Here is a 25782-nt window from a genome sequence, read left to right as displayed (position 1 = left end):
TTTCCAGTCTTTATGCTAAGCTAAGCTAATTGGCTGCTTGTTCCAGGTTCATATTGAACTATTCTTTTAAACCATAATTGACATTGTCCAAGTATTTATAGTCTAGTTGATTTCTCACACCATTCTATGTTGTTGTTTTATTAAAAATTGATGATAATGAAGAAATTGGCTGTGTTGCCTATAGACAATTGAAAAGTGGGTTAAGCTATAACCTTGTTCTGTTTTTTAAGATTAAAGTGGATGTTTAGACATTTTCTCCCAAGTGTGATTATTCTAGCAGGGCATCTATACAGCACTAGAAAACCTGCTTTTACCAAAAGTGTCAGTGGTGTTTTAACCTGAGGACGTTTATATCAGAGTCATGGTTTGAGGGGTAAAATGTGTGTTTGAGGGGTGGAGGGCACAAGAGGTCCCCCAGATATGCTGTCATAACCCATGCAGCCGCGCTCTTTGCTATGGGCCTATCGGTAGTGAAGGCAGCACTTAGACATGTTTGTACTCTACGCCCTGTATTCCTCTCCCTTTCTCCCCAGGCACCATGTCACTCCAGGGGCGCACCAGCACTCCCTGACTGTGCCCAAGTCCATAACACCAACTAACCCCCCCCTTACTACCCAGCACCACTAGGGTCAATGTGCCCTCGCCCCCTCACCCTACAACGCCCACGGTCCATACCAACACTGCCCTCCAAAGAGAAACAAAACCGAACTGAAAAGAGACAAAATGGCCCCACGCTGCTTCCCCTGTCAAAGCTCTTGACAGGCCCGAGCAGGGGCCCCCAGAGGAGGGTTCAGTTGAAGATGATGACGACGGAGATAACAAGTCAAGTTGTTGTGTTACGGCACAGTTACACTTTGGCCCTTGTTTGTCCATTTGGTTATTCAGAAGCATCGCGGAGCTAACTGATTCCCATGCATGTCATGTTTAGTAACATGACAGATACTATCAAATGCTGTTTTACATCAGTCTGTGGAGCGTGAAGGGTAAGTGAGGAGCTAGCTGTTCAAGAGAACAGGAATAAACATTCCATTAGGTATTAAAAAACCTTGAAATATTGTCAGCTAATCAATTTCCTGTTTGGACATGTTCACTTAATGAAATTCAGTCAGTTATTAGTCCCTTTCCATTCTTCCAGTGTTTGGGAATATAATTACACTCAAAATGCTTACTCATCCTTCTGCCTGTCTGCTGCCTACTCTGTCAGATGCATTAGCCATGAAGCAGAAGAGATGAGGAGCCTGTGTCTGTATCTGTCTATCTGTCAGTCCGCCTGAATGTCTGTATGCCTGCCTCTCAGATTATCCTGGATCAGGCGGCAGGTGACATGGCGAGCAGGTGACCATCACCCAATTACCAAAAAGAAACTCGAGATGAGCTCCAGTGTAGTTTGCATTTGTTTCTTTCTTCTCCTGCCTCTCTTTTACTCTTTTTATGCCACTCTTTTGCTTACAAAAAATTAAAGAATGCGTGACATCAGGACAGTTGGAAAATATGCATGTTTTTTAACTCGAATTCAGCTGATGTTGAATTGGTTGAATGAGTTTAAATTCCTTAATTACCAACATTACAAGCTGCAGGGAGAAGGTCCAAAACGCCCTGCCAAAAAATAAATGTGTTGACATTTATTTGACAAAAACAATAATCACATAAGTGAGAAACAATGAGGAAGATGAATGAAGTAACAAAGGATTTCTTTAAAAATGACAAAGTCTGAGGGATAAAAACTTCCCTAGTCAACAGGTTATTCTTAGGGCAAGGTCAGGGATCGTGTTGCGCTCTTTGTTACCACAAAAGAAGAGGAAGGAAGAGCTTCTTCTCTGCTTTTGTTAGTTGCAGGTGGGCTAGAATTACCAACATGATGGGATTTATGTGCTGGGTTGTTTCTGCATTTTCTTCTGGCGAGGTAGCGGAAGTATTCTCTCTAAAATTTGCAGCGTGAATGTGATGATAGTTTGCTTCTCCAATAGAAAAGCACATCACCTCGTTATGTGGGTTTTGGTGTGCTGAAGTTAATACTAGTTCCTATAGGTCCAGCAAATTATTTCCCACACAGTGCAGAGTAACTTTAGAGGTGTGAGGGATTACGGCACTGGGAGGTGATTTAGCTTGGTTTAGTGACTGGATAGACCAGCAAGTCTGGGAAATTTCTACCAATTTCGTTCTGCTACCATTTTGACCCTTGGCTGGTTGTAGAAATGGGACTGGAAATGGAGGACATTGACCTGTTGTCATGGACAGACGTTCACATTAGTTTACAGTGGCTGCACTGCAGCTGTGCGGCTCAGGGAAATGGAATTGGCAAAAGGTATCACTTCTAATGTGACCACTGTTCATGAATACTGGACCTGTGCTATAAAAATCCATTCAAACTATGTTTTTAAAAATAACTTGTGTTGGTCTGTATCAGTACAATAACTGGAATTTCTTATTCTTGCATGACAGCATATAGCCAAATTGCTTGGTTGAAATTTCTCCTGTGATTGTAATGACTTCAGCTTACAATGATAAGCTGAAGAGAACAGGAACAGGAAGAGAAGATTAATCAGGAAGAAGTGATACAATGTTCAGTTTCTCTCATTTCACTGACTTAATAGAGCTTATAATATGCCGACCAAATTACAACAATGATTGTGTTAAGTAGGTGTTTATGGTAAATATCGTGTCACTTCCATGAGCATGTTCCAGCATCGGCTAATCTGATTGGAACAGCCAGACCAGTCGTCATGTGTTCAAACAAGGTGTTGGGTTTCCCATAGTTCTAAGCTGTACAGTGACACGGGCCATTTGAAAGTGTGGCTAAAACCCTATGGAAGAAATGACTCGTTAAATTACCACCTAATACTCCGGTCATTAGCAAGCCGTTACCACCGGTGGAATGCCTTTGATGGTGCTGCTTTGTGTGAGTAGGTCCTGTTTAAGCTCCAGTTGGAAAAATGTCTCCATTTGGATCTTGGAATATTATGCGCTTACGTAACGTTGTTATACACGACAAAAACCTTAGAAACTGTGATTTGGTGCCTTTTCTGAGTCATAAAACCCTGATGTGATATCCACAAACAACCAGTGCTGTATGTGGAGACTGTGAACGACTGGTTACAAGCAGCATGAAACGCCGTATTCCTTAAGAACCGAGTCTTTGGGGTGTTTAGTAAGCCGAAGGGAATTGTCCATTGTGGGGTGATATTAGTAACCCTCTTAGGCAAAGCTAGTCCATGGGCCGGCCCTGAGGGCTCATTTCAAGTGCTTAGCGCTCGTTTGGAGCTTTGTCACCCCTCACCCTGTTGCCAGCATGGCCCCAGCCCCTCTGGCTGTGGAGCGGAGCTGAACCACAGACCTTTAGCCCTGCCCGCCACCAGGGAGGGAACACTGACATCACAACTCTAACACACACATACTCGCACTAACATTGTGGCACACATCCATTTTCACAACCCCCCCTCCACCAGTGCACCACAGCCAATAGTCTATTTTCCCGCCGTCCACTCCCATCCAACACCCCCCTCTCATTTTTTTCCTCTTTCTCCACCCTCGTGAAGGTTGCCAGGCAGCAGAGAAAGACTTCACACACACATACACCCCACTATGCCTCTGAGGGCTTTCCGGATGTCCTTGTTTACATCATGGAGTGTGCAGGTCGTAGGGAAGCAGACTCTGAGCCTCCCTGGTTGTGTCTGTCTAAGTCCTACACTGACCTCCATTCATTTGGTGTCAATGCAAATGTTCATGGCAGCCCTGCAGTTGGCCTGTCACTGCTCAAATAAGTGCACTGCACTAATATCATATTTCAAAATCAGGGTGAAAATGAATTCAATTCTTGGACTGGCCTCGTGCAGTTAACTTGCATTGACAGTGACATGAAATTAGTTAGTTTGGAGTGGAGCTGAATTATAAAGGAAGTTTTCATGGCCCTGATAACCATTGGCTGTCACTGGTGTGCAGGATGGTTGTTGGCTGTTAGCAGGCTCTCTTTTCCGTGTGTGTGTGTGTGTGTGTGTGTGTGTGTCAAACCAATCGATTGGTTTTGTCTGTCCCTCCCTCCAACTTTGATGTTACCATTGATTGTTCTCATCTGCCCCTGAACTCAAAGGTTAGAGGAGCGGAGCTGCACTTCTGGATTGCTTTGACCTTCGCTCTGCACATGCTCAGTGGGTTCACAGAGCCCAGAGCCAAACAGACATGGTGTAGCCAGGCCCGTGGGTGCGTGACAGCCAGACAACGGTGTGATGTCTTTTTTTTTTTTTTTACTCACCCACTGAGGATGATGTATATGTGATTGATTTTTCTCCTACCCCTCTCTCTACCGTGTTTCCGCTGCAGTGCACTAAGCAGGACTGAGTCCAGGCTTGATCAATGCATTGTTTTTCTTTTTCAATCACACTCGAGTGAGCTGAAGACACGAAAGGTTACACAGGTGAGGTTTGGCAGGGGTGGAAGCAGAGCTTCTGGAGGCCCCCTCAAGGCCAATACACGAGTTTGCAGGGATGTTTTATGTGTGTGTGTGTGTGTGTGAGAGAGAGAGAGAGGGAGTTGCAGAAAGTTGCATACAGAGAGAAGTTTAACAAATTTATCATGCGTGTTTCTAACAACTTGATCATTCTTTTTGTGGTGTCACAAGAGTTAGTTTACGCTCATTATGTATCTCTTGTCTTTTCTCCCAGTGGGAATCTTCCATCCATGCCTCTGTTAGTCCTTTGTAACCTTACCTTTACCATCTTACATTAAATTACAGGTCCTTCACAATGTCTCAGTGCTCACCTGCCCCAGATAATCAGCAGGGATGCGTGAAGACTGCTCCTCTTGTTTCCTCTACTTCCCTGACAAACGGTCCTCTGACACACACACACACACAAAGGCAATGTGTTCAACAGAGGAAGGCACCGCTTGAGCATGACAGTAGCAGGAGCACAAGGCTTCATATCAGACAGGAACATCAGCAACGTAAAAGCTGTTTGCAGCTCAGACTCAGGTGTTTCAGTGCTGCTAAAAACAACAGTATTAAGCAGAGGGAGGAAGTAGTTTACCTTGGAGGGGTAAAGAGTGCTGCATAGTCCTGAATTATCTCTTAGTAATGACGCTGTTAAACCCTGTACCCAAACACCTAGTCATTAAGAAAAAGATAAGAATCTGTGGGAGTGGAAGGGCTCACCTAAAGCTGCACGTCTGGAGGGGGTAAGGATGTGGCGGGCAGGGAAGGTTTAGAAGGCCGGGGTGGGGTGGGAGTGCAGGCTTTGACCAGTGGGTTTCAGATGTCATGGCAGATTCTTTCAGGGGCAAATTACAGGGTTTAACTTCTCTTGTACCCGGGACGCCTGTATTCTGATTTAACTTCCTTGATAGACACTCGAGCAACATGCCACTCAACACCATTGTCGGGCTCACACTTGACTCTGGAGATACTTCACCTCCTCTCACGCTCTCAGCACCTCTTCAAGACTTTGTTCGTGGAGTGCCATTGGCGGCCTTTCTTGCGGCTTGTGCAGAGAGCGGAGCAGCGTAGCCCCTCTTAAGCTTTATAGTAGTTAGCGTGTTGGTGTTAGGGGGCTTTACATGAGTGGCCCTCATTAACCTCTTAGCGTCTTTGTGCTTTGCGTTGGCACAGGGCTGCTCCATAGATAAGCTTTACTGTGAAACAGCTAAAAGACTTGATTCGAATGACTCTGGTATTAGCAGAACTTAATCATCTGTGTTACAAACACAAGTAAATCAATCAAGAACAAGTACACTTTCTCTCATAAATCAGAATCAGAATCAGAATCAGAAATACTTTATTGATCCCCGGGGGGAAATTGTACAGTACTGGTGCTCCCATTCCAGAGTAGAAAAATAGCATATGTATGCTGTTGTGTCCCATACACAACTTCTCAAAACACCCCTACCTCACACACACACACACGCATATTCCCTGTGAGCTGTAACAGACCTAAAGCTCTCTGAAGCATTTAGCAGCACGCTAGCAGGTTTACTCTACGCTGCCAGTGCTGAGGGGAGTGGTGAAGCATCTAATGCAATTTCAACCCAACATGGCTCTGTGTGTTGATCCACTGTAGTGCTTTCTTTTTTCTCCATATGAGCTGATCTAATACCCACCCCACCCCCCTCTCTCTCTCTCTCTCTTTCTCTGATTTCTGTAGAGACTGCATTTGCCTCCAGACTTGTCTGAGACGGTGAGCCGTGTGAGCAGGGGGGAGCTGGCAGTAGCGGCCACAGCGGCCTCAGCCTGTGGCTCTGGCACTTCCGGCAACAAACACCTGAACTTCTAGAGCTCCCACACAGTCGCCACGGGCAACCAACACCTGGAACGCTGCAGCGTTGTCCTCTTTACCGTGGTGACCAGGTTGTTCCCTCGCCCACGTCATGTCAACCGCGATAACCCTGCCAGCCATTACCACCTGCCAACTGTCCCAGCCAGGGGTGAAGACCTAAACATCCACAGAACCTCATCTCATAACGGACACATTTCATCCTATAACTCCTTTTTTATATAAACCTACAGTACACTCTACTGACAGCTGATATTTGCACATTCCAAGCTGTCATTAGAAGTTCATCTAACTTGTGTTATTATTATTATTATTATTATACCCACCGTTTACTTTTTTTCCCCACTTCAAGTGGCACAACTGTAAGCCCTGTGGTATTTCAAAATGTTATATGAGGGTATGTGATTGGCAGGGTGACTAGTACTGGACCCAATTAAAATCCAAGATGGAGGAATTATTTAAGATTTGGTACATTTTGTTTGTTTTTTGTTTTCCTCTGCCTCTGGGGATTTTGATTACAAGTAAAGTGTAATCATGAAATGTTGTTTAGTCTTTACAGACTCTCAGTCTAAGCAAACATTAAATAATTTAACTGCGTTCTCCCAAGCTCCAGGTCTACTTCACAAAACAAGTGGCAACTCCTGCCTGGCCTCCACTATGTACAATAGTAGTTCATTTTCTTGGATAAAGCAATGAAATGTGTTTTTGTTTAGTTAAATAAAAAGAAAATAAATACACAGTGCGCAGTATACGCTCTTCATTCAACTTTAACTCAACACCAGCTCTGAAGGGAAAGTTGACTACCTGCAAGAGCATGTAATGTAGGCGCGTTGTGAATGACTGATCTCTGGTCCGCCTCGCTGGTTTCAGGTTCGAATGGGGATGCCCCCATCTGACCCCGAGACTGTGCCGGTAAGTGACGTCTACCTCCAGTAAGCTGGAGAGCTGAGCAGGAATGTGGGCAGAGGGTAGGAGAGCTGGATTTTGGGAGCAGGCTTCACACCTCATCAGGCATGTTTGCTGGATGAGCTGCTTTGCCATGACAAGCCCAAAAGAACAAATTAGGTCAAATGGTGACATGGAGAAACAAGAGAAAAAACAACATGAAAAATTAAATGTTTCATTTTTGTTTTCCTCAGTCTGCTGCTGATGCCAGTTTGAATATTTTTGCCTGTGAAAACTGGCAGTATTGGTAACCATCTGCAACATGTGTTGGGAGAGGGTAGTGTTACCTGACAGTTTCATGCATGAATGGAGTGCTCTTACATCGGGTGTATGAGAGAGAGATGACATACACAGGTCACTTATACAGGTGAACGAAAGCTTGTGTTGTCAAGATAAAAATTCCAAGTTATTGTTGTTGAAGAGCTGACATATTCAGGGTAGGCTTTTAAAGTAGATTCAAATAGAATAAATTCATTTTGGCATTTGTTTATGTTGCCATACTACTGGTACGTCTGTTTTCTACACTTGCCACGTCTCCATGTCACCATGGCGCGGATTCACTTTTGGTTCAGTCAGTTCAGGAAGTGGATCATTTTTTTGTGTTTTAAAACCATCAGCAAAGTTTCATAATGTCAGTTTCTTATATGCACATTATAAAGAGGGTTCTCACTTTTTTTATGTACACGTACGAGCACATTTAGGATTTAGTGAATTGATGCTGGTCTCAGTAATTACATTCGACCGAGGGTCGTCTTTATGCACATTCAATTTACATATATTATACATGTAGCTGTGCACATTTTTCAAGATTAAAATAAACAACATTTCAAATATGACTTCTTTATAAATGATTGTGACATACAAACAGCGTTCTGCCCTCAGATAAAGTTAGCTGTACATGGTTAGACAATGATGTGAGTCATGATTAGCCACACATTCTTCTGTAATGAGTATGAATAAGTAATTCAGGGTACCAGGAAATCTCAATTAATTGAAGCCTCTGAACGCAATAACACAATAACTGGAGCTTCACAATCAGGTCGAGAATGCAGTGTACTCTCCTGTTCAGTGGGATCTTTAAAATAAATGATCACGTGGCTCTTCAGATGCTCTTATCCCCCTCACCTCACCCACAGTAGGAACAGGACACTGTACTCAGGACAACCCAGACATAATTGTTGCATTGTTTTGTTTTTTATTCCTTCTTAATAATTCTTTCTTATTGCTCAAATCTTAGTAATGTTATTGTGTGATGAGTTTTATAACACGACAAAGTATTTAAACCTGGAGGTAAAAATATATGTCAGTATTACATATAAGGCATTTTCTTTTCTTTTTTATTTAATCATTTAGTCATTTAATAATTTCATCTTAATGAAACAGTAACATGAGATGAACTGTCAGCGCTGTTGGCACATTTCAGAGGACCTACATCTTGAAAGCTTCACGTCGCCATTAGCAAAACAGAAAGCCATGGGACTGAGCGTAGAGAATACGCTTTTATAGTCTTGTCTTTTGGCATGTCCTATTGATTCCCAAACCAAAGCCATAGTTGTTTTCCTACAGTAGCTTTAGCTGAGGTCTTATGGGTTCGATTACTGAATGGCCGTCACATCGCAGCACTATTCAAGTAACACAATGTGGGACAAAACATTTTTTTACCACATTGGATATTTCTCTCTGCCAGTTTTGGTTTAATAAAGCAGACCTATCTTCAGACATGCTGTGTTACAGGTTAGATAATGAGGTTACCTTAAAGCACACAGAGCACAGAACACTAAATAGGAGAGCTTCTGTTGGCTGCTGTGGAAATTCAGATCAAAGAGTAAAAAGTTCACAGGAACTTTTTACAGAAACTTATATCGCCTGACTTTGTTCCGAGCGAGAATTACATTTAAACCTCTTTATCCTGAAGCTGTGTATTATTTAGACTTCCGCTAATTGCAGTCTTTCTTGCATTTTGAATCTCTCTTTCATTCCCTCTCTGTAATTATTAATGTTCCTCCTCTTGTCTTGGCGCAGTCGCCTAACCTGTTCTCTCTTCCTCTCCCCGCACTCTCAAAGCACTGTTCCTCCTCCTGTGTGATCAACTGGATTAAATGAATAGAGAAATTGCATTAGCCTCAGAAAAAAAAAATCCTCTTAAAAAATCTGATTAACCTCCAATCCTCAAAGTTCTGATTGGACTATTAAATATTGAGTGAGACGTGTAAATTCAATTAATCAATCTTAGCGAGATATTTGGTGGTGTTACATGCTGTGTGAATGTTACCTGACCTCGCTCTCCCCTGGACATCTTTTCCTTTTAGATGCTCTCTCTCTCTCTGTCTTTCTAACACACCCCCTCCCACACACACACACACACACACACACACACACACACACACACACAACCCCCCGCTGAGGCAGCAAGTGAAGCAAAATAACTCACTCTGCCACACAATCGCTCCTTTGCCTCGCTCTAGGCACTGACTGCTTTATTCCATGACTTTTTTTCCCCCCTCTCTCTTCTCTGCTCCCTCCCTCCTCATTGGTTCTGTATTTTTTTTCTTCATACCATCGTAACTCTGCTACAACAAGAGCCAGTGATGGTGAATTGCTTGACCTTTCTCATTGTGTGGTGGTTTGTGTGCTGTGTGGTCTGTGTCGACTTGGTTCAGCCCATACATCAAGAGAGGTTTGTTATTGTGGACACCTTTGTTTGGTGGGAATTGGAGGTGTTGTGTGTGTATTACAAGCCCTTGTACGGGCATTTGTCAGCGTTAGATCTGTTTAAAATTTGCAGCTATGATGCATTATGTCAACATTGTTTTTAGAAGTGCCTCTACTTGCTCAGTAAAGATTGACATTGTATAAGACACAGCAATTAACAGGCAAAAAGGCTTTCTTTAAGACACAATTTTACTGTACAAAATGTTTTATAGTTTTCACAAAATACATTTAGAAAGCTCCATTTTAAATAAAATTAAATTGAAATATTTAAGAGACAGCGTGTAGACGTTTTATCTCAGAAGCATTGCTCAGACGTAAACCCAGTGTGTGTCCATGTTCTACGTACACACTGAAATAAAAATGCAAAACTCAAAAGAGCATGACAGATGATGCTAGAAAAACCCTCCCATGGTCTTCAATTATAAATAAGGACTGCGGGGTTCGACTGCAGTCTTACGAACTCGAAGCCAATGTAATCGAACAGAACGTGTTTACAAAATTTTGCAACACAAGACTAATATCTTTAAAAAAACACTGTGTACTAGATGAAATACAAAGGCTTTGGTCTGTTTTACAATCAACAATGATTAAATCTGATATGTACTTGTAAACAACTGCCAAACACATAAGTTTAAAACTCTGTCAAGCAATGTTTAATCATAATTATAGGAATTAAATATTTCTAGTTGCACAATTTTTTTTTTTGACCATAGGACACTATAATACAACTATACCTAAGAGACAAATTGTACCTGACCCTAAAGAAATGTAGTTCATGATGCATGGAACATTTATAGAATATTCTCGGGGATATAAATGAAATCAACTTTTATTGGAGAAATCTTTCTGGAAGATTTCTAGGGAAGACAAGTACTTTACATTTTGACATAAACAAACTGGATTATATCGAAGACGCAGTCTACCATTTACAGACTACAGGTTTTCTTTTACACCTGTTTTCCACATTTAATGTTCTTCGTGGTAATCTAGAGTCAATCCAACCACCGAAGCAAGAGGTCCAAGTTGTGTGTTGCATGTCGCACCGTCTTTGCACACTTTGAGCTGTTGATAGTGATCCGTGTTTCGGAAGCCAGCAAGTGCAGGCCCATGTCAGAGGAGTCAAGACCACAGCCTCAGTGGGTGGATCGAATTTGAGTTTTCTTCTGCTAAATATCCATTCGTAAGAAATAAGACCAATAAATAGTTGGGTTTTTTTGACACAGTAAGAGTCTTCCCTCCAGCTTTTTGTCGTCTTTAATGATATGCAACAGCGTCCAGAGACCATGCAAAGGCTGGTAGAAAGTCTCGATATAAGCAGATTAAAAGATAGTCATGGCAGAATCTCTCAGGTTCTCCTCTCTCAAACAAACGCAAGACCAACATGGTTTTCTAGCAGTCCATCTATCAGTACTTGATCTTGGTTTTTCATATTAACATACAAATGGCCATTTACTAACACACCAGAGAAAAAAGGAAACAATGACTGAAGTTGGAAATAGAAAAAAAAAAAAAAACAGATAAGTTTTTTTGTTCCATAAAAATTTAACACCGGGCACTTTACAGAGGTCCATTTTTTTTTCTGTCTTTCCGTCGTTGTTCTCTCTTCCAAGTCCTCGTTTGAATGTGCCTCGAGCTACAGAACAGCACACAGTCCCACTGGAAAAACAAAGCCCAGACGTCCCAAGGCTCTCCCAGAGTCTCTTTCTTTCTTTCTTTCCTCCTCTCCTCTCCTCTCCTTCTCAACCCCCTCTCGCCTTCTCTACTCTCCTGTGCCGTGTATGTGTGAGGAGCACTGCCGGAGGGCGATGGTGGAGTGGGTGGTTACAGGGTGAAGTAGCTCTTCTCTCTACTGTAGTCTTGACCAGTACTGAGACATGTCAGGCTCGCTCCCTGGGACTTGGACAGGGACAGACACTCCAGGAGAGATGAGTCCTGCAGAGACAAGAAGAGAAAGACGTCAGTAAAAAAAATAAACAAAACAAAACAAACAAACAAAAAAAGCCCCAGAAGTCAACATGCTAAATTAGATGAGCTGATGCACCATGCAAAGTTAGAGTGACAGCTAACACTAGTTAGCCTGATAGCACAGAGCATTGGGCTTTAAACGCCTGCAAATAGGTGGACGAGCAGTAGAGCTGCAGTGAGTCACAATGCTCTGCACATGGTTGCACAGTAAAAGGCTTGCAAGCTCGATAAATTGAGGCTTTGGCAATGGCATTTAAACAGAGAGAGTACAACAGCAAATGAATCAAATTAATTAGCAATTTAGCACAGAGGAAATGTGGTTATGCATGATTAACTCTTCATGACTATAACCGGTATATATGGCTCTCAGTAACAGCATCCTAATGGGGTGGAACTAAACTATGGGCTGGAGTAGTGGGATTGACATGATGGCGATGAAATGAGCGTTCATGCAACTGCAAGAAGGAAAATGATATGGAATGTAGAGATATTGATCCGCAGGCGTTTAAAGCATGAAGTTTGGGAGAGGAAAAGGAGAGTCGCAGCAACAGATCATGAATCAAAGACGGCTATGTAGTACCCCCAAATTACAGGAAAGGTGGCAGAGATTTCAACGAGTGCACTGTTTGCTCTGATTAACTCCCAAGCATGTTGGTAAACAATGAACTTTCTGCCTACCTGTTGAGGTGGTACCAGAAGTGGTCATTGATTGGCTGTTCATATGTGCCTGCATATGAGGGGGCGTGTATGTGTCGTAGCTCCGCCCGTTCACAGGCGGACTGGTAGGCAGCATGCAGGAATAAGAGGAGGTCTGGCTGGGCTATAGATGGGGGAGAGAACGTTACATTAGCTTAGCCAACCATAGATGTAGTCTGTAATACTGTAAGCTCACAGGCAGAAGTGTCTTGATTGAATTTATCATTTTAGTTCTCTGAGAAAGCTATCCTTTAATTAAAACAATATGATTTTAAGGATTTTTTGTTGTTGTTTGTCCATGTAAACAAAATTTAAATTACTCATGGTGTGTTTGATTCCACTCTTACAATCATATCAATCATCATCAAATATTACATAGCAGGTATATCTTTAAACATTGTTGAGCATTATGGTCTTCTACTTACTTGCATAGGTAGATTGTTTGCCATGGTGAAGCTGGGCATGGGGGGCAGCGCACTGTAGGTGTTTGTGAGTGCAGAGTCAGGTCTACCCAGCATTGACCCCGAGGTGAAAGACACTGTGAATGAAAAAGAAATGGAAATATGGTTTAAACGCCCGCTGAAATCCCACACAGTCCTCCGGTGTGAGAGAGCGTCTCATTAAGCGTTAAGTAGTCCGTGCGTGAAGTGACGCCTTATTTGACAGGCTGATAGGCCCGGACAGATACTGTACAGTGTGTGTGTGTGTGTGTGTGTGTGTGTGTGTGTGTGTCTCAGGTGATTGACTTGTGAGCATGAGCTCCAGCTCTGCCGGTGTGCCCCTCCTGCCTGATTCGGTAATTACGCAGATAGTCAGCTGAGAAGTTTTGCTCAATCATCCATCATAAAGGAAAACCACCGGAGCTTCTTCATGTGAACTAGAGCGCACAGCCATCGAGGCCTCTTTACCCCCTTTTTATATGAATCCGCACGCTGTCACATAACAGCATTTAGTGATGTTTCCTGTCTCACATGAACCCATGGACAGTTAACAGTGTTGTTACATTAATGCAGTGTATATGACTAGTGTGCCTAACTCATGTAAGGCTGTGCAGCACAATAGTTCCAATTCTATTTTATGATCTAATTTTAACATAGCTCTAAGGGGCGGGGGGGTCCTGCAGCTGTGGTGGACCTACCCGGTGTAGCGGGCTGTGGGATGGCCTGGTAGACGCTGGTGCTAAAGCTGCTGCTGATGGGAATGTGACTGGAGGAGTTGTTGGCCTGCCGGCGCTGGTTCCGCAGCTTCTCCTCTCGCCTCCACTTTGCTCTTCTGTTTGAGAACCATACCTGCAATGAAAGCTTCTCATTAGGTCTCTTTTTTCTTTTTTTCCTTTGGCAACTTTTAAAAACTTCCACCCAGCTGCTGTAAAACAGTTGTGGCCACTCACTTGTATTCTTGCTTCGGGCAGGTCGATTTTCGCTGCTAGTCTCTCTCGCGCGAAAACATCTGGATAATGAGTTCTTTCAAATTCTGTAATGCGAGACAACAAACGTGTCAGTAAATACGTTAAAAATTAGGACGAGGCTAATTAAATTTCCTAACCTGCTAATAATCGATTACAAAAGTAGAGCCATGTCTGACAGACGTTAGGCCTGTTCTTCATTTGTTATACTAAACCATTGGGGGTTTTTCTGTTGTGTGTGTGCCTAAGACAATTATGTTTGTTTGTTTTTACTAATAACAATAACAACATTTTGTAAAAGAAAAACAAATCCAGCATGGCGGATATGAATGTATAAACGGTTCTCTGTGTGCTCGACCTTTTTCCAGAGCTTCAATCTGCTCCTGCGTGAAGGACGTGCGGTTTCTCTGTAGTTTCCTCTTGAGCTGCAGTCGCATCTGCGTCTCCTCTGAATCCTCCCCGTTGGAGCTGATGGAGTTTGTGTTTTCTCCTGCACCGTCTTGTTGTTGGCAACCATCTGCAAAAAAAAAAAAGAAAAAGCATATAATGAAAATATACATTCAATTAGGCTAATTGAATAATTAATTCTGGGGGCCTCGTGTTGCAGCTAATTGTACAGAGAGCGGTGTAACATCATTAATTAAAGCCCATATCATGCTTGATTTCATTCAAAACCAGAGGAATGATTGCAGTTTCTTCTTAATGTTGCCAGATTGCTGCCCGTGTTGACGAGGGACAATATGACAAAAAAAAGGCTTCGCGGTTAAAAGTGTTTATAAAATATTGTGGGAAAAACATGCTGGCGAGGGAAAAGGCTGCGCGTACTTATCGCTTCCCAACAATGGCGTGTGTTCTCAAAAGGTTAAGAGAAATGTGACAAGATGTGGCGAGCCTCCTTTCAGAGCCTATGAAATGTATTAAAACCCCAAACTCTCTAGCCCCCTTTTTTTTTCTAGGGCAGAGCAATGCCTCAATGGTCGTTCCCATATGGGCGTTGGTATAGCCATTGAGGTGACCACCAACTTTTGAATAGGAGAAGACGCTTTTCAGAATGATACAATGCCTTCAGGAGTAAGGGAAACCATTAAACTATGGACACAGCCAGGGACGAGCAGTGAGCCCTCGGTGGGTGTAATATATGGGAGGGGGGCCATTGGAGGAGATGACAAAAGGATCCTCTCTCTGTGGAGGCGCGCAGGCTATAGTACTTTGGCATTGTGCGCACGAGGATCCCAGTCAACAGAGCTTTGAGTCCAGTGTGTTAACCCTTATCCACTACCATCATTAATCACGTCCCCCGGCCAGCTACACGCCAGTCAGGATTTCTGTCTTCAATTGGAAACAAATGAGTGAGGAGAGAGCATGCAACCCCCTGAACAACCAAAATAAGGCCAATCTATTCACTGCCCCTTCAGTTTGCAGGGCGAGGCTTATCGACTAATGTCTGTCTTGTTGTTGGACATCATTATCACACCGAGAAGTTAATGCGAAATTAAGCAGGGGTGCGTTGATAGAGGGTGGCTGTATGTAATATCTCACTGATGTCTGTCTGGAGCCATGGAGGGGCATTTCAGCTTTTTGTATGCAGATTGTGTTTATGTTTTTTTATATAGTTGGAGGGAGTAGTGCCTTGCTCAAAGGACAAGAGGTTGTTGAAAGGATGGAACAGGTGCAGAGAGGCCTCTGTAGCCATGCACGAGGCTATGCCTGCCCTCTAAAAAGCTAAAGTGTAATGCACACACACCCCAAAAAACTGCAAAGTTAATTTTGTCAAACTGAAGTTGTTTATTGTGAAAGATGCAGAAGTTAGAAATTATAAAAAAGAGTTTCCATCAAACCTCAAGCGCAGTTCTGCTGTGTTCACTTGCCTTTGTAGAGGCCTGAAAACATATTTAGTGTGTCTAAATGTGAAAAGTCTTTGGTTCACTGGAGGAAACCTGATGTGACATGTTTCTTGACAATTTCCCTCTTGCTGCAAAAACAGACAAAAGTATTCTTCTATAGGCCAATAGTTTGTATCCACGCTATTTGTTTCTTCACTCCGGATAATCCATAAAAAGGAGTGAATGTGCGGCTATTATCCGTCTGCCAGACCCACTGACGCTGGGATGGGATTTGTTTTCTTTATAAAAGCGCTGGGAAATAAACTCATTCTTTAGTATCACGATGTCTCAGCCAGTGAGGCGGAAAAGCAGCAGCAAAAAAAAAAAAAAAAAAAAAGAGAGAGAGATACCGAACCAATTGCGGCACCTTTCAGCTGCTGAGACCGGATCAAAACACTCTTGAGAAACCGCTTAGAACTGAAAGAGAGAGTGAGAGACTAAATCCTATAGACGGGATTTAGAGCCATATAGCCAGCGAGAGAGAGGGAGAAAGAGATAAAAGACGAAATCGGTGAGGAGTTTTATTCGTTCCTCTTTGGATAGAGTTGTCTTCTTTTGGGGGCCCTGTCACTCTCCATGTAGCCATTATATCAGCTTACTCGGCTGTCGGATGGAAAACATATTTTCCTTCCCCCGAGACAACTGCTTTACTTAAATAATTGAATTAAAAACACAATAAAGAACTCATTATTATTACTATATTATTGCTATTATTTTCTTTTTAATTAATATTATTTCTGGTGTTTCTTCATATAGTCATATATAAGAAATGATAAAATATTAGTTATATTAAGAGTAAACAATAATGTGTTATGACAGATTGTATCAACGGCAACCACAGTAAAACTAAATAAGATATAGGCCTGTATTATTATCATTAAGCAAAATAATAATAATAATAATAATAATAATAATAATAATAATAATAATGAAAGTTATGGTTCCAGAATTAAGTTAATCATTTTATCTGTTAGTGTGATCGTTTCCGCTTTACTGCTTGTTGATAACAGCCCCACGTGTCCGAATGGTCACCAAACAAATGCAAATTATTATTTCCTGCAACTGAATTCCAGCACTTGCTTTCCCCCTTTCTGATGAATATAAATCAGACACAGACAGACGCTTCGCCGTGATACTGTTTCCGTGGATGAATATTTAAGAAACCGAGCAGACGTGAAAAAGGTGGCGTTTCTAATAAGACAATCTGCTCAGTGTTTGGCCTGCAGTGGGCCGACAGGAAAACCCTCTGAAGTGGAATATTTCCACAGCAGCCTCACCATCTCCACACTCCTGCATGTTGCCATAATGAGAGACAAAGCCCTCTCTAATGAGCAATTACACGTAGTGCGGAGCGTTCCCATAACCAATCATTGCGTGTGAAGGAAAACATTCCTTTGTACTAATATCCCCGCACACAGCTCCCCGGCTCTGCCTCCCCCATCAGGAGGGGAGGAAAACGCAGGCTGTTGGATGGACACCTCTGCTGAAAGGACAAGCCGCTGTCACGCACATCCATGTCTGGGACAGTGGAGGCATTCAGACCGCATGCATGGCCTATGGCTTTCCTCTAATCGACTAGTCTTAATTGGGGGTCTTGTTCAGGGCATCAAAGCATGCCAATACAATACCTTCCTGCAAACAGAGCCGTGGACCGGAACCACTGGAATAGTAAGCTGTAAAACTATTCATATTCAAACATGACAGTATATGGTGACCTCTGTGGAGTTCACAGCAATGCTAACCTTCATTTCTTGTCACTGACTATAAATGTTTCCGAGCCTGAGAACCCCAAAACCAGACCTAGACCGCCCGGTTGTATCCTTCTTTGATTCCCTTACAGCCGTGCATGCGTCAAGGTGTCTTTATTGCCACTGTGTGATAATGAGGCTCACCTTGGTTGGGTTGCCCTGGCACTGATGTTCCGGGGTACCAGCCGGGCCGGGTCCCCCAAGTTCCTGTCTGACCGTTGAGCATTCTCAGCTTGTCATACATGCCATCTGCGCCCATCTGTTGCTTTTCACTAGCCAGGTTGCGGAGGACTCTGTTTATCGATGACACCTGAAAGACAAATTGCATATGATAAGAGTAAGGATCAGATGGAGCGCCGCAGCAGTGTGTGTTGTCTATAGAGCGGGCACAAAGCAGCACACACACACACACACACACACACCTTATAATCATAATACATGTGCACAGGAGGATGCTCCTGCAAAGCGCACAAATGCACAACGCGCTCCTTCTAATTGACTGTATGTTTGGGTGATCACATGCACACACACACACACACACACACACACACACACACACAGTATTTAATAAGACTGAATGGTTGGTTGCCCATCTCCTTTTCCTCCACTGCATGAGAAAAGAAAAATCATTTCATGTGGCAAATTAAATCATGCACACAACTTACAGTCGGTACACTTACGCTGGGTATATTGTCGTTGGTGCAGACTCCCTCCGACAGAAGTCTGTCGCGGATCTCCCACGCAAAGATAGACGGGCACTCCCGCTTGTACTGCGCGATTTTCGCGACCACCTCTGGAGTGGCGACCCTGGGCTTGCTGCCGCCTATTGCTCTCGGTCTTATGGAGCCAGTTTCATAATATCTGCCCAGGATCTTGCTCACACAGCCGTTGGATACCTGTATAGAAAACAAAAGACACAATTCACATACATTATTTACGACTATTAACGGAATTTCTAAGATGGCGTCAAATAATTATCACCTTTTCACTGTCCAGCACTTGGACTTCATCATGGGTCTATAAACACAAAAAATATGCCTTGAATAGTATATTAGGCATTTCTTACAATAGATGTATTCTTTATCAGAGCAGGCAGATTACTTTCCTTTACTTCGGCCTTATTACATTTCCAGTAAAAGGAATGATGCAACTAGTAAATAACAATTTTACTGACTTAAAAACAATCATTAAATGCAACATTTAGGCTACAGGGCACATGGATGTAATGTTAAAATCCTACCGTTATGTCTGTCATAGTATTTTTTATATACATAGTGGTTTGCATCCATTGAAAACAAAGTCTGCATGAACCTGTTTTCTGTTCAAAAAAAGGAGTGGGATGGTCACCTGCAGTATCCTGGAGATGTCGCAGGGTCGAGCACCACTGTGAGCAAGTTCAACTATTTTCTGCCTGGTGGAATCTGGCAGCGGTCTACCATTAACAAACACACCACCAAGCTGGTTTACGCCACTGTGACCTACATGGAGACAAAAGCACCGGAGTCATCACATCGTTTTATAACTGCAATTAAAGCACATGTGATAAAGCAAGTGATTGTCAGTTAATGGAGAGGAGGATGGAAGAAGCGTTCAGGATAACCGAGTTAAAGATGAAAACATGGAGACAGAAGTACAGGAGGTTCATTGCAGTAAACTTAAAAAATAAATTAAATGAGCTGTTATATGCTTGTTAAAAGTGTTTAAATTCGGAGTGCACTGATGAAACAATAGTTTTAAGGAACTGTTACACCGCTCGGCACATTCCCATCTGAAGACAAACACTGCGCAGTTGTTCAGTAACACATGCAGAACATGGATTAAACGACAACAGCCTCACATAAACTAGCCAAAACATCTCAGTATGTTTTCTTCTAACAATAAACGAACACATCAGCCGGTCTCTTGCCCCGAGGAAACTCAACCAACCTTTTATCAAACCGGCAAACTTCGGTATTAAAACATTCGCACCGTTATCCATCCCCTCCTGCACAGCTGCGCATCACCAAGACCAGCAACCTCACTCACGAACTAGCCTCAAAATAAAACCCAGCAGCGCCGACAATCACACCAAACCTGAAATAATGTGTTAAATTAGCTCTCATTCAAAAGCATCGCTTTTCCTTTTTTTTTTTGGAAAGTGACGTTAAATCGACGATCGTCATTCAAAACACAATAATTACGCATCAAAAAAAAAAAGACAGGCACCACATAGGATTCCAGCTCTAAAATAGCAATTTTATATGATTGGTTATTGTCTAAAAAAAGATAGCGTTTTTGAGGAAATTATCCCTAAATTGCTCTATGGCATCTCTCTAAAGCACAGAATAAGCCCGCAAACCTGAAGCCAAATGGGAGAGCTGGCTCCCCGGAGTGCCTGAGCTGCTCTCTGAGTCTCCGCTGCCTTCCCCTGCGCTGCCGCCCGGTACATTGACTCCGGGAGCAGAGGCTCCTTAGCAATAAATAAGCTCCAAATATAGAAGAGGGGGAAAATATGATGAGCCTGCCTGACATTTGTCTTTAAAATAAAGCTAGCTGCACGTCAAGTTTGAGCTTAATTTCTGGAAATAGGCGGAAGTCGCCTCGGATCATGCATGGGAGGCTAATTGAAAAGATCAGTTGGAGCACTTGTGGCAGGCATGTCACTTTATGACACCGCTCTGCTTTTGAAAATCGCATCGTCACGACAAATAGTAGCATGATAAAACGACCCTTTCTGTCTGCATTTGGATATCACTCAGACAAAATTGGACGCTACTCGTTTACCCTCCGAGGGAGACTTCGTTTTAAGGTGGCCAGGGGCTACGCGCGGTCACACAAACGAGGGCGCGCCTGGATTCTTAACATATTAAAAGTGACATGCAGTTTTTTTCTCCCCCCTTGTTTGTATTTGACAACAAATGCTCACAGCCACTGCAGTCCTGTTGTGTGCAATCGGTAGGCGTCTTTCCTCTGAAACATGTCATAGGACTCTGCTTTAAACTGCTTTAAACGTATTTTATATAAATGATCAAAAAAGGGGGCCTGTTGGGAGAAAATAAACCTGTTCAACTGAGTAACATATCCCCTTTGACCGCTATGTGTAATAATCTTCCAGCGTGGATCTGATTGATAGTAAACCCATTATCATCCCTCCTGCTCTTTGGTAATTCCGGGATTAAGTGGAATTAATAGACTTCTTATGCTGAAATTGCCACCACCACCCCCCCACCCCCCCGCATTAAGCACTGCTGCTCTGCGGGTTCTCCAGAGCTGCTCCATCACCTCTGATTTATAACTATCATATAAATCCTCCGGATCGATAAAGCCGTCAGATAAGGACATCACATAAAAATCAAACTCTCCTAAGGTTAAGTCTTAATCATGGCACAATTCCCTCAAGTGCCCGGAGTCGATCTCGCCCGCTGGCGCTGATTATGCGCCTTGTATTCTATTGCGAGTCGACTAATAGGAAAACATATGGTGTCAATTTGGACGCTCCCCACCATATACACCCAGGAGTTATTAGCACAAAAGCCACCGAGGCCGTCGCGACCTTTAGACAACCCAAAGGGCCGGGCCCAATGATATCTCCTCGGCAATTCGCACCAGACATCACACGCCAAGCCAGGGGAGCATCCCATTATCATCAATCCGCAGCAAAGCAGGAGCGCTGCATTGTACACAGCTTTGATAAAGCCCCGTCATCTCTGTAATGGACAACTGGCAAGCGACAAATCACAGCGCTGCGGCCTGTAAAGTAACACTAATGCCACCAGTTTGCAAAAGTATTTTTGTTGTTGTTGTTTTTCCATCACAGGTCACTTTCACCTCCAACACATCAAACAATCCAACCGTCATGTGGGCCGACATTGGATTCAAAACATATTTGCACTAATGCGCACAGATTAGAGCACAGAACACGTCATCGAGGTATATGGCGAATAATATATATAAAATTATTCCACACACCTTCATCACAGATGTCATACACCTCTTGTCCAGCAGCAAGAGAGAAAATGTTTCATGTTTATCCTTTTTTGTTTCAACACACACACACACACACACACACACACACACACACCAGGAACAAGACAAGATAATTCAACTCATGGGCCACTTTATAAAAAAAAACAAGAAAACAAAATAACACACACAGAGGCCTATAAGCAACTTCATCTACCATGTTTGTGATTGGCACCCACGACAATATGGTTGTTAATATTTATCTTCCGCTGTGACTTCGGCCTGCACCTAACAGCGAGGCCTGCGGTTATAATATGAGCATTTTCTTTCTAGTTCATGCTGTCTGTCCGTGAAGAATATGGACTAATCTACATAAGACATTATTGCTATTCCTCATGTTTCATGCAGGGCTCCTCTCTACGCAGCTAATCTTGTATGCAGCCTGGCAGCCAGCTCTAACGCTAATGCAGACGGCTGTGCAATTATTTAATACCAACTCAAGCAGAAACAAAAATCTCCCTCTCAACCCAACCCCCTCTATTTTCTCCCTCTCTCTCCCTCTCTCTCTCTCTCTGGAGCAGGACGACGTGTGATTAACTTGTTCAATAATAGCTTGCCTACCTATCATTGCAAAAAAAAATAATAATAATAAATTAACACAAATGAAACGGCCATGAAATAACTGAGAATATTTCGTCCCTGCACCTCAAAGTCATGCAAATTTATGCCTGCACATACATTTCCTTTAAAGTGTTCTTAAAGTTATTGCTGCTATAACAAAAAAAAATGCATAATGTCAGTGGGTGTCGCTTCCATGTAACCACATTAGAAGTTGTGGTTGTAATAAAAAATAAAAAAAGTTTCCAAAAACAAAATATACATAAAAAACAACTTACTGTTCTGCATCATTGAGGCTACGCCAGACTCCCACGTGGCTTGGTTGTGGTATTCTGAGCGTCACAAGGAATAAAAAACAAAGCTGGTTAGCATCACATCTTAAACCTGCTGTATACACATTTTTTTATTTTACAAATGATTATTTTTTAAATATATACATATTTAAAAGTTTCTCATCTCATCGTTCGATTTGAATTTTTTTGCGCATCTTGTGCTTAAACATAATTGATGCATAATGAATTTCACATCCTCAGTGTATGTATGTATTTTAATTAAACTTGCCTGGAAACAGAGTTGACTGTCCACTCTACAACAATTTAGTCAATCATCTGCCGTTTTCACTACTTAATGTCTCCCTATAGGACAAAGCAAAACAACACATTAGCACAACCACAGCTATACTGGTGTACTCAAACCTACTGTATCTTCATTTGTGCCCTACGTTTACAATTAACCTCAATGTTGCTGCCAAGCAAATAAAACCAAAACTGACGCGGGACGAGATGATTTGAACATCTCTGTTGGGCCTGTTTCCGGAAGCACTTGTCAAAATAAATTCAAACTAACAGCCTGGCCGTGATGTTGGGCCTTTAACTCTTTTTACAGCATTATTTCTTTCAAGGCTTTTGGTCCTGATGGGGTTTTTTTAAAAGTTCATATAAAGCAATCAGCCCTCATCGTCTCAGCAAGACTTCTATTTTTTTTTTTCTAACTTGATATCCCTCCTCTTGTCTATCGTGGAAACTGTACAGTGACACACGTTGTCTACTTCGCCTCACTGCTCTGCAAAAGTCCAGACCAGGAGGGGGTACAAAGCTGGAGTACAAAGCCTGCTGGACTCCAACAATGCACCCCCTTTTCTGCCTCCGTATACCTCAAACCCGGAGCGAAAACTCGGCCTCCGCGACTAGAAACACACAGCTTCCCCACTAAACACACCAACAAGTTCAGATTAATACAAAGAGCCGGAGGCATGCATCCACCCCCTCCGGGACCATTCACACACACACACACACACACACTCTCTCTCTCTCTCTCTCTCTCTCTCACACACACACACACACACACACACACGACCGTGACCCCGGTGCAGCTAGTGCGTGAATGTGAGGTTTTGTTTGGCCTGCTTTTATAGAGAATTTAAAAAAAAAAAAAGTAATTTCTTGTTCTAAATATTTGGGGGGTTATTTCGTGCTGCTGGTGCGGGTTGTAAAGCGGGTTGAAAGACACAACAGCGCAGTAGGGCGCTCAATTGGAAAAGACAAATGCATTAAAGAAGCTATTGACTGGGGGGACAGATAAAAAGGGGGCCAGGGAGGGAGAAGTCTGAAGTTTTTCGTTTTCTCCCTCCATGCAAAGTTGTGTTGTGTGCAGAGCAAAATGGCCTAATAACGTCGTCTAGCAGAGCGTGTTTAGTCCAAGGCTATAGTTTGTGGGACGCCACGTATAGGGCCGCCATTGCATTTAGGCTGCAGCTTTCTTTCATGTTTAACAAATAGGCGGCATTAATCAAATCCAGATTCCATCACACTGGCCCACATAGCCCGAGTTAGCCTGTTTAGCATGAGCCAAATTTACCAAACCAACCACAACGTAATTCAGATGTTAGTATTATTATTATTATTGGCCTAATGTCATGATGTTAAAGTGAATGTGGGGAAAATGGAAAAGAGTTTGCCTGGAAATGCACTGCATTTTTGCTTTTAGCCTCGTAAGGGTCCAAGTGGTTAATCATTTATTTAAGGTCGAAAGCTCAAACGTTGTTGTTCCTGAGGTTAACTGCGATCTAATCTGCATTTCTTTTCCTTTAGTAATCCGTAACAACAATGTCTTAATTCAACATGCTTATTCTGGCCGCTCGCAACATTCATATGCACAAGTAGTCCATGTAGGCCTTGACTACAATGGCCCGGGTGCAAGTTGCAGGCTAACAGAGAATATATATATATATACATACACATAAATACACTTTTAAATTGTGTTACACATTACTGAAGACATTTAGTGAATTAGTTATTAGCATGCATGCAGCCAACAGGTTTAATCTCAACTCAAAAAACAATTGTAGTCTATGTAAACATGTGTTTTGCTATCAGTCTTTTTTAATTTTATTGTATTTTTTTTTTGCCTGAATTATGTTGAATTTACCTTTAACATTACAAAAGAAACACGCATAATTACAGTAAATGAATGCATGTTTTATTTGATTGATTTGTGTAATTGTTGTGACAAAATAGTTTAACAGCAGCAATTTGTCCCCGTATTTTATGTTTTATTAAGAAATAAAAATTGTTTGAAACATTATTTAGTATTATAGGCTGAAAGGCCTGACCAGATAGTAACTAATTTAAAATACTACACAGTCCAACTGCTAAAATGTAAAAGTAGTTGAAGTCGCTGTAATTAAGGGCAGACTGAAACAGCTTAGAGAGCATAAAATGGGGAAACTTGTATTTTATTTTCTCTGACACACAAACACGCTAAAAACGGGCCTCCTCCTAAAACCGCTTCATGGGACTCACTTTTTTTTTTTTCTTTTTTTTTTTTAAGAAGGCGCTTGGGTGACTCGCCTGCATGAATCAATCTGACACCTTTCCTCAACGGGTCATTGCGCCCCATTCTCCACGATGATCACTGTCCAGGCCCAACGTGACTTTTTACTCTTTTACTGTCATAAATAAGCGGTAAGCTATCCGTAGGCCGAAACACACCAACAAAAATCGAGCAGATAAAACAGACAGAGACGCTAAAGGCTGTTCGCACTTTGGAGGGAGTCCAGTCAGAAGACAGGCTGCACAGTCCAGACGATGAAACACCCACAACCTCACCACTGAACCTCAACCTACAGCCGAGAGTAAATGACCTATAACAATGATAATAATAATAATGATAATAATAATAATAACAATAATAATGATAATAGTAATAATGATGATAATAATAATAATAATAATAATAATAATAATAATAATAATAATATAAAACATAATAACAATTGTAGTATATATAATAATAATAATAATAATAATTCCACAATTTAACAGCACAGACAAACTTTTGGTCAAGATCTCACCTTTTTGGGGCATCCTGCGTCGTTGTCAAAGTCCTTGGCAAACTATAGGCTACAGCCTAGTTCTCCACACCACAGAAAGAGAAAAAAAGCCGACCAGGAGCAGTCTCTCTCGGGAAGTTTAGAAGAGGAAAAATTAGTTTCCAGTGGTCTTCGGCGGAGACGGAGGGGATATCCCTGCGAAGTGGACAGAGATTGACAGTGAACTCAGATGTCAGGACGCACGGAGTTTGGCGAGGATGTGCGCTGGCGTGTGAGA

At 42.4% G+C, this 25782-nt stretch overlaps 2 protein-coding genes across 13 annotated transcripts in view; one reads left to right on the top strand and one right to left on the bottom strand.

Moving 5' to 3' along the window:
- Positions 1 to 6983, top strand: part of elp4 (elongator acetyltransferase complex subunit 4) — a 51941-nt gene extending 44958 nt beyond the window's left edge. Inside the window, exon 10 of the mRNA XM_070908195.1 lies at positions 6132 to 6983. Coding sequence (XP_070764296.1) covers positions 6132 to 6260 — 129 coding nt within the window. The 3' untranslated portion in view covers positions 6261 to 6983. The remainder of the gene's footprint in view (positions 1 to 6131) is intronic.
- A 4780-nt stretch (positions 6984 to 11763) lies between these two features.
- Positions 11764 to 25539, bottom strand: pax6b (paired box 6b). Of its 12 annotated transcripts, none has more exons than XM_070910779.1 (13): positions 25527 to 25539; positions 22453 to 22506; positions 21563 to 21586; positions 18962 to 19092; positions 18596 to 18631; positions 18280 to 18510; positions 17759 to 17924; positions 14342 to 14500; positions 13969 to 14051; positions 13717 to 13867; positions 13004 to 13116; positions 12561 to 12702; positions 11764 to 11849 (listed from the first exon to the last, which is right to left on the bottom strand). In XM_070910779.1, the coding sequence occupies exons 1-13, from the start codon at positions 25537 to 25539 to the stop codon at positions 11764 to 11766; spliced, it is 1389 nt and encodes a 462-aa protein (XP_070766880.1). The 12 variants fall into 12 exon arrangements, with proteins under 12 accessions (XP_070766880.1, XP_070766887.1, XP_070766902.1 ...); XM_070910786.1 differs by having other exon boundaries at positions 18295 to 18510; XM_070910801.1 differs by lacking the exon at positions 18596 to 18631 and having other exon boundaries at positions 18295 to 18510.
- Positions 25540 to 25782: the final 243 nt, after the last annotated feature.

This window comes from Enoplosus armatus, chromosome 1, assembly GCF_043641665.1.
Source record: "Enoplosus armatus isolate fEnoArm2 chromosome 1, fEnoArm2.hap1, whole genome shotgun sequence".
NCBI lineage: Eukaryota > Metazoa > Chordata > Actinopteri > Centrarchiformes > Enoplosidae > Enoplosus > Enoplosus armatus.
The sequence above is the reverse complement of the archived record's forward strand: the minus strand, read 5'-3'. Positions and strand labels throughout refer to the sequence as shown.